This window comes from Balaenoptera acutorostrata, chromosome 7 (genome assembly GCF_949987535.1).
Source record: "Balaenoptera acutorostrata chromosome 7, mBalAcu1.1, whole genome shotgun sequence".
Taxonomy (NCBI): domain Eukaryota; kingdom Metazoa; phylum Chordata; class Mammalia; order Artiodactyla; family Balaenopteridae; genus Balaenoptera; species Balaenoptera acutorostrata.
Genome location: NC_080070.1, coordinates 99,375,244 through 99,389,846, shown reverse-complemented (window position 1 = coordinate 99,389,846; position 14,603 = coordinate 99,375,244). Strand labels below are relative to the sequence as shown.

Here is a 14,603-nt window from a genome sequence, read left to right as displayed (position 1 = left end):
AGGCTGAGCAGTTGTGGTGCACAGGCTTAGTTGCTCCACGGCATGTGGGATCTTCCCGGACCAGGGCTCGAACCCGTGTCCCCTGCATTGGCAGGCGGATTCTTAACCACTGCGCCACCAGGGAAGTCCCTGTTGCTGTTCTTTAAACGTGGCTTTTATTTTCTTCTGTACTCCAAAGGGTAGCCGGTATTTTACTTTTTAAAACCTTATGGTTTAATTCATTGCCCTTTCCAGAAGCCTTGTGAAGAAGTGGCTGCTTGCCGTTAAATGAAGCTTGGTAAGGGCAAGGCTCTGATTTTGATGACTTTGCTACGATACGTAGGTACAGCGTGCAGCCCTGGATTTTTGAATTATCGTTACTCTTTGTGTTATCATGCTTGTCACTAACATTTATTATGCTCTTTTCAGGCACTCACAGTTTTAAGTGCTTTCTTTGTATTATGCTGTCTAGTCCTCCCCACAGCTTTGTGAGGCCAGAGGTGTTCTTACCTCCACTCTGAGAAAGGTGTTAAAAGTTTTCCCCAGGCCCACAGTTACTGTGGGGAATCAAGACTGGAATACAGGTGGTGCAATCCAGAATCCATGCTCTTGACTGCCGGGTAGTGTGAAATGTCTGCATAGGAAGACTGGGGAGCATTTTAAATGATAGCATGTCTTGTGAAGAGGATGCATTCATGTCTCTGTTTGTGGAAATGGTTTACTTCTATGTTTGTCTACACTTAGTCTTTATTTACCATTTAAATGATCTCACTGGTCCTTTTGTCAATGAATGCATTATGATCAAGCCAGTATTGTTCAATTTTAGAATAGAAAATTAATTTTAAGTTGGTAAACATTTTTATGTTCTTGGATTTGATCAGTGTGGTAGTACATATGATTCTGTACTAACTTGGAATTCTCCTCCTCAAAATGTTGGGTATGCAGCTCAGAAGTTCGGGGAAGTCGCTTCCTTCAAGGGAGTTGAGCCCCTTTCCCAGCTCATTCCTGTGTGCTTCCTCAGTGCTGGGCGCAGTGTTTTATCTTTCATCCTGACCATGTTCACAAGTGAAGTACAGCTGCTGAATTTTCTCATTAGCTCTCACTAGTCAGAGTTAGAAAGAAGGAGGAGCAGACGGCGATTTCGGGACAGAGCGGATGAGGACCGTGTCCCCTGGTCCTTTTCCTCTGTGATTGAGGCAGGTATTTGCCACACTTCTCCATTCAGTCTGGCATGTGCTCATCTGAGCAGCTTGTAGCACTTACCTCCTGTCTGTCCTAGCGAGGAAGAGAGATCCGGTGGGTGCCTTCGCTTTCCAGTAGCAAAGCTTCTGGCTTGAGGAGAGCCCTCTGCTGTCCCCCTCCACCCCTGCAAGCATCAGTGTCTGAGAGCAGTGCTGCCGGTCTGGTTTCCCTGGGCGCTGCGTCACAAGGCCTTGCCCCGTCTGCTCGCCCTGTGTCCTTTGTTAAGGTGCCCACGTCGTGACCAGAATCAGGAGACAGTGTGGACAGTTGCTGTCCTTGTGTTCCTCTGTGCATTTTAGAATTTGGGAGGAAGCCCCCTCTGGGTGGCCAGCAGGCCAGAGAGACACCTTCAAGTGAAACCTCCACATTATCCCCAACTCCCTCCTTTTATGTCTGCGACAGGACCTATTTCTAGAACGCCGAGGTGGAGAAGAGCCAGTTTATGTTGTTAACACCATAACAGACGGTCTCTGACACGGTTCATAGGTGCCTAGAAAGAAATGTCAGAGACTGTGCTGACCAAGCCCTTGTTTTCTGGCTGAATTTGAGGTCAGGGAAGGGGAGCCATAGCTAGTCAGTTCCTGAACCAGAGCAGGGTCTCCTGGCTCCCAGCCCGGACTCTGCCTCCAGGTCTGCACTGCTGCTGACTCGCATGCAGAAAACTGGCCCCGCCCTGGGGTGTGATCTCCGTCCCCTAAGTGGGATGCAGCCCCGTCCCTGGCCCCTCTGTGGCTACGCTGATCGCCGACTCCTGGTCGAGCGGATGGCAGCCGAGGATCTCTGCGGCCTGTGCTGCCTCCTGCTGGTGAGGCTAAGTATGGTTTGTAGGCAAGAGAGACGCATGCTGTGATAGGACAAGCGAGGCAATAGAGGTCTATCCTGGGGCATGAAGCTTGATTCGTTGATTGTCTTTTTTTCATGATCATAATTATTCAACGTAAATGGTTGTAAGATTGCCCATCATTATTGTTTGATTCTGGATTCTGGGGTGCTTAATTGCTTTAACTTCACTGGCTGAGAACAGAAATACTGTTTTTGAAAATAAAACCATTCTTCTTATAGCTAAAGATTTTTAAAAAAATATATTAGTCTAGAATAAAAAGAATCAGAGTTTTATCAGGTAGAGCCCATTCATATTATAGATGGGAGAAATGAGACCCGGAGAAATTTAATAAGTGACTTAGAAATTTAATAAGTTATGGTTATTAAGTCAGTATCAATACAAGTCTTCTGACTTAGTTCATTTCTACCATTTAGTTTGAGTTTCCTGTGAGCTAGACCTTGTATTTGTGAGTTTTCCATACATTATTTCTAATTCTTACCATATTTCTGTCTAATGGATATGTTCCCCCTTTTATAGATATGAAAATGGAAGCTCAGGCAGCTTAAGTACCTTGCCTAGTGAATGAGTGATTGAGCAGTAATACAGGAGTGGTCTGAGTCCCAAGGTCATGATTTAACAGTGCTCCATGCTGTCTCTTAACTGTTTCCTTTAAGATTTGCATTATCTTAATTAACTTAATTTATCCCGGTGATAGTCTGTTCCTTCTGTTCATTGTCAGACACAAGCTGTGCTTCTTGAGGAAGGTTAACCCAGTTGAGTGCAACAGCCAGTATTAAAAATCTGGAACCTTAAATTCTTTCTGAGAACACTTTTGTCCTCTCAAGTGCCTCATTGTCATTGGAATTCATTTAACACCTTTGGATACTGGATCACATTAACTCTTACCTGAGTCTCGCACAGTAAAACAACCTAAGAACTATGAAAGAACTAAGGTGGAAAGTTAGGAGCAACTTGTGCATGGGTGGTGGTGAAAAGATATTTTTGGAAAGATGCTGACATTTTAACTTTGAGTTAATATTTGATGATTGAAATGAAGTTTCAGTTGGAATAATTTAAAACAGTTTAAAGTTTCTAAAAACTCTTAATTCCTTTTACTTCCACAGGCTGGAAGTCATCAGTGTACCTGTCCATTAATCTCTTGTACTTCTCATAATTTCTCTTGTTATTCAGATATAAAAACTCCACATGATATTCAGTTTGTTCAAAGAAGATACGTGAATGCCAGTGAATAACATACAGGCTCATTGGATTGTGTTCCCTTCAGGATTATAACCTTATTCTCTATGGAAATATATAATGATCTCTTTCTTCCTATTGGTTCTTTGACATTTTAAACATAATTTAAACATATTCTAATCGAAGTATTATCTAAAACAGTCAATATTAATTCTAAGGTAAAAAGTCAAGGCCCAGTGGAGACAGGGAACTTCTGTTGCTGTGTGTCAAACATCTAGAAGGATGTATGGTCTGTTACAGGAGCTCGACTGTTGTTCAGTCAGTGAAGTCATGTAAAAGTATTTCCAAGGAAAAGTTTTTTTAGATATGTGTGGGGATTTTCATCTTGTTTAAGAGCCAGGTCTCCCTTTCATTTTCTTCTGAAACCTCTTTCCCTTGACTTACTAATGTTTTGTCGTCTGTTAAGATTGTTTAGCCAGGAACTCAAGGTAGACAGGAGCATTGGGTTTTTTGCTGAGAACTTGTCAGAGCTGATTGATATTATATATCTTCTGCTTGTCTTTTTCTCACTTACTTGTCTAGTGTCGTCAAGGCCCCTAAATGACTTACAGTGTTTGAATGAGGATGTTTATCAAATGTTAACGTTTATTGAGCTTGTAGAATTTCTGATGTATGGGAACATGAACTGTATTTTTAAAATATTTTTTTCCTTATGGAAAGAATTGAAACAATTCCCCTCTAATGGAAATAATTCCAGAAAAACTTTGGCCTTGCATTTAGGTCACCATACTCTGTAATTTTTGTGATATATATGATATGTATATGACATATATATAATAAGTACATGAATATCTTGGCTGAGCATTTTCTTTTAGTTCAGTGCTATACTGTTGCCTGGATATCAGGGCTATTTAATCATCCTTTCCTGCAATATTAAAAATGTACACACATCATTAGCCATTATGGGAATGCAGATCAATGAGATACACACTTCATACCCAGTAGGGTGACTAAAATAAAAAGACAAGTATTGGCCATGATGAAAAAATTGGAATCCTCGCACGTTGCTGATTGGAGTGTAAAATGGTGCAGCCATAGTATAAAACAGTTGGGCAGCTCATTGAAAGGCTAAATATAGAGCTACCGTATGACCCAACGACTGCACTCCTAGGCACATACCCAAGAAAAATAAAAACATATGTCCACACAAAAACTTGTACGTGAATGTTCATAGCAATATTATTTATAATAGCCATAAAATGGAAACAACTCAAATATTCATCAAGTGAATGAAATGTGGTATTTTCAATGGAATATTATTTGGCATTTAAAGAAATGAGGTATTGATACATGCTACCCATGGATGAACCATGGAAGTACTGTGCCAATTACAAAAGACCACTCTGTATCATTCCACTTACATAAAATGTCCAAACCCCGCAAAGTAGATTAGCGGTTGCCTAGGGCTGGAGGAGTTGGGAGGAGAGGGGGAGTGACAGCTAATGGGTGTGCAGTGTTTCTTCTTTGTGTGATGAAAATGTTCTAAATTAGATAGTGGTGAGGGCTGTACATCTAGAAACCATTGAATGGTACCCTTAAAAGGGTGAATTGTGTGACATGTAAATTATATCTCACTGAAGTTGTTATTTAAAAGAGTATAAGTATAGATGCATTTGCTTCCATGAGCATAAATTATTTCCAGGATGATACACATTGCTTGCTTCTGGGGAAGAGCTGGGTTCCTATGGGGGCCGGGGTGGGAGGAAGATTTTTACTAAAACCCTTTGTATCCATTGTATTTTGTGCCTTGTAATGATTTTAACTATTTTACAAACAAATGTTAAATAATAAAGGTATTAATAAGTCATCTCCTCTCTTGATTTCACATGATCAGGTCCTTCAGGGGTTAGATTATCTACACAGTAAGTGCAAGATCATTCATACTGACATAAAGCCGGAAAACATCTTGATGTGCGTGGACGACGCATATGTGAGAAGGATGGCAGCCGAGGCCACTGAGTGGCAGAAAGCGGGCGCTCCTCCTCCTTCGGGGTCTGCAGGTGAGGGGCTGCACCAGCTTTGTTTCAGTCTGTGCGGGGCATTGAGAGCCTGCCGAGTTGTACACTGGGGGCAGTTGAGTCAGATGTGTATGTATTAGGAGCTTTTGTAAGAGCCTGATGACTAGAAACAGCTAGACCTTTTTCTTGAGCAGGAAGATGCCCCAGTTAAGTTGTACTTTAATATTTGAATTACTTTGTCCTCCCTTAAAAGGTCATTGAATTCTTACCTGCTGCTTCATCTCCTTAGAACACTGTCCTGTGTTGCCCACTTCTCTGCAGAGGGATGTCTGTCATAGCAAGAGGTCTCATGTAGCCGACGTTCAGTCATCAGAGTGCTTCCTTGACTCCAGTGAGCACAGCTACATCAATCTCAGTCTAGCTGGTGGATTTAGAATTAGTTTCAAAAGACTTCAGGGTGGGAGAAGACCAACTGACTTGAGTATTGGTGTATGTAGTTTTATTTGTGGTGTTCGCAGTGTCGTGGTGGCAGTGAAGTGTGGACGGTGCTTTCACCCCCTCTTCACGTGCTGTCTGCCCTAGTGTGTTGTCAGGCAGGCACGAGGACTGCAGGGCAAAAGCCCTCTGTCTGCCTGGGGCTCTTGGGACATGCACCACTTCTGAATCTCGTTTTCTAACATCAGGGTGTTTTTTAGATCATGGAACCATAGTCTATCAAGCTTCTGACACTGGCCAAGTCTGTTCATGTGATTTCTAGAATATTTGCTGCAGTATTGGACTTAACTTTAGTTGTATAAACTTGTGAAATAGTTTTCAAACATAGTTGTGTAAGTGAATTGTTCATTTCACTGTCTTTAAACAAATTTGGTTGGATGACTCGTCTCCATTTTCTTATCAGTCAGGGCTTTGGGATTGTCTGTTTTTGAAATGAATGCGTATTTAATTTTAGTTAAGTAAGAGAAATGACTCCATATGAACCACTATGGCTTTGCCTTTTAAGAGCCAGTCATTTGTTTGAGTTGGATAAACTTTAGGTCTCTCTGATTCAGAAGTTTTAGTATTTAACAGTTGTTGAAGTTCCATAGCCATTAAAAGACAGTAGTTATTTCATTTTACAGTTCAGATTACCTACATAAAGATAAGTATCTATTTTGCTCTAAATGTTCATTTTATTTTGTTTTGTTTTAGTGAGTACTGCTCCACAGCAAAAACCTGTAAGTACTTACACATATACTTATATTCACCTTCCTGTCAAAAGTGACTATTCATTATTTAACTTTTCGAATTGTAACATTAGTTTTTGTTTCTTTCTGCAACAATTTTTCATTAAGGATTGTTTGGGGGAATTGGTTGTGCATTTTTTTGTTCCTTTCTCAATCACAGATGTTGTAATGTATTTTAATGTAAAAGACAGTCATGTTTATAAATGCTGGGTATCCTTGAATATGTAAGACAATGTTTTGATAAGGTGAAGTGATTTTTAGAGTTGGGGGATAATCAGAGCTGCCCCAAATTCTATCTTGGTTTTCCTCATGCACTTTCTGGAGTGCTCTTGGCTGAGTCTGGTAAAATGTGAGGTTATAGAGATAGGGTTTTAAGTGTGATTGTTCCAAAAACACTTTATATTATTTCTGATCTGCCTCTAAGTTACCTGTTTTTCTGAAGCTGCTGTTCTGATTTTTTTTTTTTCCAGGTAGTAGTTAAATATGAAAGAGTATTATCTTTGTGGTCCTGTCAAAATGCTGAATGAGAGCAAATGAAACAAACTGTTTGGAATTAAATCCTACCCCAGCAGAGCTAAACCTGGCTTGGTTCTAGTCGAGCATAGGAAAAAAAAAAAAAAAATATATATATATATATATATATATATACGTCTTGAGTTGATGGGTCATCTACAAGTTTTAAAAGATCTTTATGAACCAAAAGCTTTTGGAAGGAAATGTGCAGAACTTCAGAGTGCTGCCAGCAGCCCGCAGTTTGGAATGGAAGTCCTACTAGGAGAGGGAGCTGTAAGAATTATTCCACCTGGCCTGCTGAGTTCTGCTGTGGCTTGAGCAGCTTGTTTTGATTATTGATTCTGTGCAAGACTGGAGGCTCTCGTTGCCAGTACTTTCCAAGTCAGCTCGCCATGATTGGAGGCAGACTGAAACCATGGCTTTTTCTTTTTTCCCTTTACTTCATGTGCTCATTTTTTACAGTTCCTGCAGTCTTGGCTGTTGATAACAGCTCAGTGTGTGAGACCCAAACACAAACAGTGCTATTGACCAACAGTGAATGAAATACACCTGATTTGGCAGGCAGTTGAGTAAGACAGTTAAGGAGAGGGGACATTGTTACTTTATAGACAGGCAGCAGCAAATAAAACTTGCAAGAGGTGCTTCTTGTTTAAAGTCAAGAGTATCTCAGCATATTTAGTTCTTCTTAGAGTTTAAAGGGGAAAGACTTGCTGGATTTAAGCTATATCCCTCTAAGGGCAAGGGCCGGTGGTGGTCCCGTTACGTGATATTAGCACTGGTTTCTTTTTTTCTGGTTTTGCTGTAACCCTAACCGTGATGTGGATCTCATGTCTGGGCATGTGATTTTCATTGAATGCGACCTGAGAAAAACAGCCTGTGTTGGTATTTGCCATGCTGCCAGCACTTACGCTGTTGCGTAGTGCTTTAAAAAGAAGCAAACTGACCTGTGGTATTTTCTTAACATGTTGTAGATAGGAAAAATATCTAAAAACAAAAAGAAAAAACTGAAAAAGAAGCAGAAAAGGCAGGCTGAGTTATTGGAAAAGCGCCTGCAGGAAATAGAAGAATTGGAGCGAGAAGCTGAAAGGAAAATAATAGAAGAAAACGTCACATCAGCTGTACCTTCCAATGAGCAAGATGATGAATACCACCCAGAGGTGAAACTAAAAACAGCAGGATTAGAGGAGGCAGCCGAGGGTGAGACTGCGAATAACAACGGTCAGTGGAATCCGGAGACAGGGCTGCATAGGAGCCCAGGAGCTCCCACAGTAGGGACCCGCCAGGTCACCATGCAGGGTGACTTGGTGCTGCGCTGATGCTTCAGACAGGAAGGTGGTTCTCTCCAAGGCCTTATTGGAGAGCGTGGGGAGCTGTCTGGTACTTGCTTTGTAAAATGTGTGCCAGAAATATGTTAATATTTCAAAATAGTTTTTTTTTTTAATGTCAAACGTCTGAGAAACACCATGTCTTTATCATGCTAATGATTGTCCTTCATTTTGTAATTAAGCTTTTACTTAACAGTAATGTACCCTCAGACCTTTTCTGAAGATTATAGAGAAGAGGGTAGAAATGGAAGTACAGCTCCATTTATGCCCATTTTCCCTAAGAGCTAAGTTTTTCTAATAAGAGTAGGCCAGTTATTTAATAAATGAAAAATAAGATTTAGAGTACCTGAAGATTTTACCCTGAGAGTCAAGAGGTGGTTTGCTCTGTAGCACATGAAGTTAGCACATTTGAATTTGTCTCTTGTTGGAGGAGATAAGTGCCTACTGCACTCTGTTAAGGAGAGTGACAAGTTCTAATTCTTACCCTTCAACTTTTTAAGGTGAAGCTGAGGACCAGGAGGAGAAAGAAGACACTGAGAAAGAAAACACTGAGAAAGATGAAGACGATGTTGAACAGGAACTCGCGAACGTAGACCCTACTTGGATAGAATCACCCAAAACCAATGGCCATATTGAGAATGGCCCCTTCTTACTGGAACAGCAGCTGGATGATGAAGACGATGATGAGGAAGATTGCCCAAACCCCGAGGAATATAACCTCGATGAGCCGAATGCAGAGAGCGATTACACATATAGCAGCTCCTACGAACAATTCAATGGTGAATTGCCAAATGGACGACATAAAATTCCTGAGTCCCAGTTTCCAGAGTTTTCCACATCCTTGTTCTCTGGGCCCTTAGAACCTGTGGCCTGTGGCTCTGCACTTTCTGAGGGATCCCCGCTTACCGAGCATGAGGAAAGCAGTCCATCCCATGACAGAAGCAGGACAGTTTCAGCCTCCAGCACTGGGGATTTGCCAAAAAGTAAGTGTCCCTTCCCATCAGGTGTCTGCTTTCAGTGGCCCAAGTGTCATACCCTTGACACATGCTGTGAAGGGAATTGGCTGGAGATGGTAAAGCCGTGTATGCATGCGTTAACCATTTTCATTTTATTACTTTTGTACTCATGAGTAAGTTAATGTAATTTAAAATATATTCTGTGCCACTAGGCTTTCTCTTTCTCTTTGCATATCAGACCCCATTTCTGAGTTCTTTTCCTTCTTCCTGTCTTTAGCTAGTGATCATACCTTGGCAGAAACCTTCCAAGCCTAGCATCTTACCCCTGTAGCTTTTTAGCATGTGTAGTTTAATTCACAATTTGTACTTCCACCTGACAGTGTTATATTTAGTTTTTGGTTCTTTGTTTTGTTTCGTTTCTATTCAAGGAAAAATGTGCCTGCTCTTTATTTGTAGTGAGGAGGGAAGTGTCTTACTTTATTTTGAAAGTTGTTCCTGATTATAGGACTCTTCTGTTGACATTTTAAAGGAAGCAGTGTGGGTTTAAATGTGATGATGATGTATATCAAACCCTGATTTTGAGGGTGAATGCCACATGACAGATCTCTGCCTGTGGCATGCTAGGGGACTTGAGTAGGCAAACCCTGGGTGTCACACACGGTCGGTTTCCGTTCTGGCCCACAGTGGAAGAGCTCAGAAGCCTCCTCTGCTCCCTCTGCTGGCAAGAATGTTAACACATGGTGAGCCAGTTGATGAGCCAGCCCTGCAAATAGCTCAAGATGTTCTGCAGCCCCTTTGATTCCAGTAGCTGAGAGACCTGCAAAGCCTTCTTCTCTGTTACTCATTGGCCACAACTAGTCATCCTAAAGATATATATATATATTTTTTAATTGAACAGACATATTCTGCTCCTGTTTATTACCTTTACCCTGACCAGAGGGTTTCAAGGTGCTAAATAAAATGCTTTCACGAGGAATGTAGCCTCATCTGAGGAAAAACTCACCTCTGTGTCTCCTTTACTCTCATTCTGCTCCCACATTACTGCGGACACTTTTGGTTACCAAGTGTGTGCGTAGGGGTGTCTCCCCACCTAAACAGTTCTCCGGCACCAGCTCGGTGTCTTGCAATTGAAGTAAAGTCTGACACTACTTGGAGATAGTGTCAGATCCCAGGGTTAAGAGCTCAGTCTCACAAGACTGTGTCGGTCTCCCCCTGCACTCCCCCCACATCCATCACAAGTCCATGTTGTCACCTGTGCTTCTGAACAATCAGCTGTAAATCAGAGGTTTCTGTGATGCTGCCCTGGGGTTGGATAATTTGTTAGAGCAGCTCACGGAACTCAGGAAAACAGTTTACTTGCTGGATAATCAGTTTATCAAAAAAGGATGTAAGTCAGGAACATCCAGATGGAAGGGATGTGTAGGGCGTGGTGTATGGGAAAGGAGGGAGGCTTTCATGCTCTTTCTAGAGACACCACCCTCCCTGCAGTCTCTCATGCATTCCTTCATATTGTGGACTCACGGATTTTTTTTTTCTCTTTAATAAACACATCGAATTGTGTGTTATCGTTTACAGCTTTTTTTTGAATGCCAGGATTATCCCACATTTGGTCTGTGTGAGCCTCCTCAGGTTGTCTCTTAAGTCCTTTTGACAGACTCCGTTATTCCTCAGGTGCCCCCTTGCTCTTCTAGAGCCATGTGCCCAGGTTCATACTTTCCCTGCCCCAGGCTGGAGTCGGCCATGTCTCCAAGTAATTTTTGCTATTGATATTTTTTAAATGTTTTTTATAATGTACATGATATATAGGAACAGTAGTATGTAAAGTTTATAAACATGCATATATTGAAATGAGTGTTCAAACATCTTTTACTGATGGAGAAAACAGTGAAAAGGTTTAGTAATCTCAAGTGTAGCATAGTCTCTTCCCCATTTATTTTTAAGACATAATGACAAGTGTCTGTGTGAACATGGCGTGCTTGCTCATGCTCCTGTGCCTTTGCTGACGCTTTCCCTCCTGCTTGGAGCGCTTCCTCCTGTTTGTTTGGGCACACCTCTTTTCTTTTGTTGGGTCCTCACTGTGTTCCCTGGCAGGTCCCAGTTCTTGTTCCCCTCTTTTCCTGCTGGTCAGACTTTTCTTCACTGTGTGTTCATTGTTCGTTTCCACTGTCTTCCTCTTCACTAGGAGGTAAACGCTTTGAGAGTGCTGTGTATTTCTATCTTTGTATCCTCAGCATCTAACTCAGTGCTAAGATAAGCATTTATTGAGTAATGAACCAACAAATCAGTGATACCTGACTATATTCTTCTATTCTTCCCATTCTCCCACCGTTTCCCATTCACAGTCAGAATTTTACTTTGTCCAGCACACATTCTGTCCCCAGCACCCTGGCTGTTGCGTGAATATTGCATCAGGGAGAAATAGGAGGTCTGTTTTTTTCACTGATCCTAGTCTCTTACCAAGCTGACCTTTTCATTGATCCAGTCATTTATTTGGAGGCACTCGGCTTGGGTTTGCAGCCTGGTCTTTGGATAACCGTGAACAGCCTCCCGCAGGGGAGGTGTTTTGTTTCCTACATGGAAGGCGTATGGTCTAGAGACTGGAAGTTGGCCACCAGGTACTACAAGAACATGAGGCGAGAGAAACATCCCTTCCTGAGTTTGTGTAGATCCTTGTCGTTATAGCAGAATGTATACGTTAGGAAATAGTAGAAGAAAAGCTGGGGCCACAGTGAGAAGATTGAGAAAGAACTTACATGCCAGGCTAAGGATGTGAACTCTTCTCCCTGGAGTAGTTTTGTAGCCACTGAAGGTTGAGAAGAGGAGGGTTCCTCCTGGGTTATTACTGCTGGGGCCGTAGCACGTATCTGGGCTCAGCACATCTGAAGCACAAAGGCCTGGGAGCAGGGTGGTACCTGCAAGGTGTATGTTGAATCCTCTCCCCCTCACCTAGTAGTGACCCGTGTCAGTGGCAGTGCTTGGCTAGGCTGCTGGAACATGACTCCACTCTTCTCACTCCACTGTTGCTCCTAGTCTGTTCCCTGAGGAACAGTCCCGAGAGAGCTTTTTAAAGCACATTCCCCCCGCCCCCCGACCGTGTAGCATAACCCGCAGAGGCGTCATTCCCTAAAGCTTACAGCCCTGTACAGTCTGTCCCGGCCGTGCTCTTTCTCATGTCGTTCCCCACCCGCCTCTATTTCCCCTGCTCATTCTGCCCCTCCCACACTGTCTTCTTTCTGAGCTTTCTCAAGGGTGCAAGCTTGTTTCTGCCTCTTGGCGCTTTGCACTTGCTGTCTTCTCTGCCCGGAGCTTCTCTCCTCTGTGCCTCCCTTTGTTCGGGCTTCTCCTCAAAGGCCACTTTCTCAGAAAAGACTCCCTCTCCACCCCCACCCGTGGCCAGACACCCTCATCAGTAGCCGTCTCCTTTCTCCACTCTGTTTTTCTTCTTAGTATATAGAGCTACTTGACATGGTGTGTGAATCATTCATTTTATTTATCACCCATATTCCCAACGAGTGCGTGAGTTTCCTAATTTGGGGTGTGGTGGCGGAACCTTGTATGTCTTGTCGATGCTCTTCCCAGTGCCAGGGCAACGTCTGGCACATAGAGGGGACTCAGTAAATACTCACAATACCTATTTGTGAACAAATAGGTCAGGTTTGGGCATTACATCTCCTAGTTCTGCTCTTTCTTTAGGCTGGTACTAAATCTCCTGCATATAAAGAGGGTATTCATGCCTTCCTTGTAAGGATGTTTTAAACATAAAAGTGTCAGTGTGGGCCTAGCACAGTGCCTTGCAGATGAGTGGTGATGGCGGTTTCATCACCGAGGCCCCACTGGCTGCCATCTTACTGGTTCCTAGGATCACCTCAGATGGAGTGAGCACAGTGCCACCCAGAGACCAGCTTATCAGAATGACTTGAGGACTCCCGCCCTTCCTGAAGTGAAATCTTCCCGCCTCTCTCTCCCCACTTTTCATTCCCTCCTTGGTAGAAGCAGAGAGCAGGGAAGAGCTCTGGTAGTTGCATAATAGTGCCTGAATCACGGGAGGGGATCTGATTTCTGGGCAAAGCAAAACTCGTATGACTGCACAGCAAGTGTGACCGTCCCTGTGTTTAAACGGGCCTTTGTGAGTGTTGTACTCAGGGAACCTTTTACAGATTACCTAGAGCAGGAAACTAGCACACTGGGAAAAGAAATGCAAGCTGATTCTCTTTTACGTCCTTTGCGTTCTTAATACAGTTAAAATTTTGAGGTAAATTCCCTAGCATCTTTTGGAACGCATTGTGCGCTGGGTAATCACGCACAGATGTGAATTAGGAGGATAGCAGCAGGTCACCAGAGAGACTTTGTCTAGTGCTCATAAACGACGGGTATTAAATACAAAGAAACTGTGCAGGTGGCCCCTGAATTAACAGTGGTTCGACTTTACGATGGTGCGAAAGCGAAATGCATTCTGTAGAAGCTGTGCTTCGCATTCTGAATTGCGATCTTTCCCCGGGCTAGCAATACACTGCACGACCCCACCTTGTGATGCCGGGCAGCCCGCAGGCAGCCACGCGATCACGCGAGTGGACACCCGGCACACGTACAACCACTCTGTGCCCAGACAGCCCTTCTGTCTTTCACTTCAGTACAGGATGCAATAAATTACATGAGATATTCAACACAGTTTATTATGAAGTAGGCTTTGTGTTAGTTGTTTTTGCCCAACTGTGGGCTAACGTAAGTGTCCTGAGTGATGTTGAAGGTACTAGGCTCAGCTATGACATGTGGTAGGTGATGTGTAATTGAATGCATTTTGAACTTACGATATTTTCAACTTGAGATGGGTTTTTTGGGACATAACCCCATCGTAAGTCGGGGAGGATCTGTACTGAAGATGTGTGATGTTGTGTTTTTAAGGTGTTTTTCCTCTAGCTGAAGTGATTCGTGTGTGATGTCTTTAGAACAACGACTGGGAGAGGGTGGCGGTTTCAGATCCCCTCTTTCCACTCAAGCACCCTTGATGGCAGCTCACTCAGTCAGAACCTGCCGCTTCATCCTCTTCTGCTGCCAGGCCTTTGATCTCAGTGGTTTGCGGTGCTGGAAGCCATGGCTTGGCCTCCCATCCTTTCTGTGCCGCGGGGGCTTTGGCTGGTCCCTCATGGGCCATTTAGAAGCCCTGGCCTCAGAGGGTGGTCTGGCTGGTGGCAGGCAGCGGGGAGCCCCTGGATCTGGCCAGCCAGGCGCTATCGTAGCTCTCCTGTGTTTGATCTTTTTTTCATTTTTATTTTTTGGTGGAGGAGGGGTGGTCCCTTCCTCTTCCTCCTTTACTGAGAACTGAGCCT

The 14,603-nt window shown here is 43.2% G+C and overlaps 1 protein-coding gene across 11 annotated transcripts in view; it reads left to right on the top strand.

Annotated features, from left to right (window-relative positions):
- The window catches only part of SRPK2 (SRSF protein kinase 2), a 229,168-nt gene that overhangs the window by 195,607 nt on the left and 18,958 nt on the right, over positions 1 to 14,603 (top strand). For 10 of the 11 annotated variants that reach the window (XM_057549517.1, XM_057549516.1, XM_057549512.1 and 7 more), the window contains 4 exons: positions 5,136 to 5,301; positions 6,448 to 6,473; positions 7,967 to 8,213; positions 8,821 to 9,303. In XM_057549517.1, coding sequence (XP_057405500.1) covers positions 5,136 to 5,301; positions 6,448 to 6,473; positions 7,967 to 8,213; positions 8,821 to 9,303 — 922 coding nt within the window. The remainder of the gene's footprint in view (positions 1 to 5,135; positions 5,302 to 6,447; positions 6,474 to 7,966; positions 8,214 to 8,820; positions 9,304 to 14,603) is intronic. The other variant, XM_057549513.1, reaches the window with a different exon arrangement.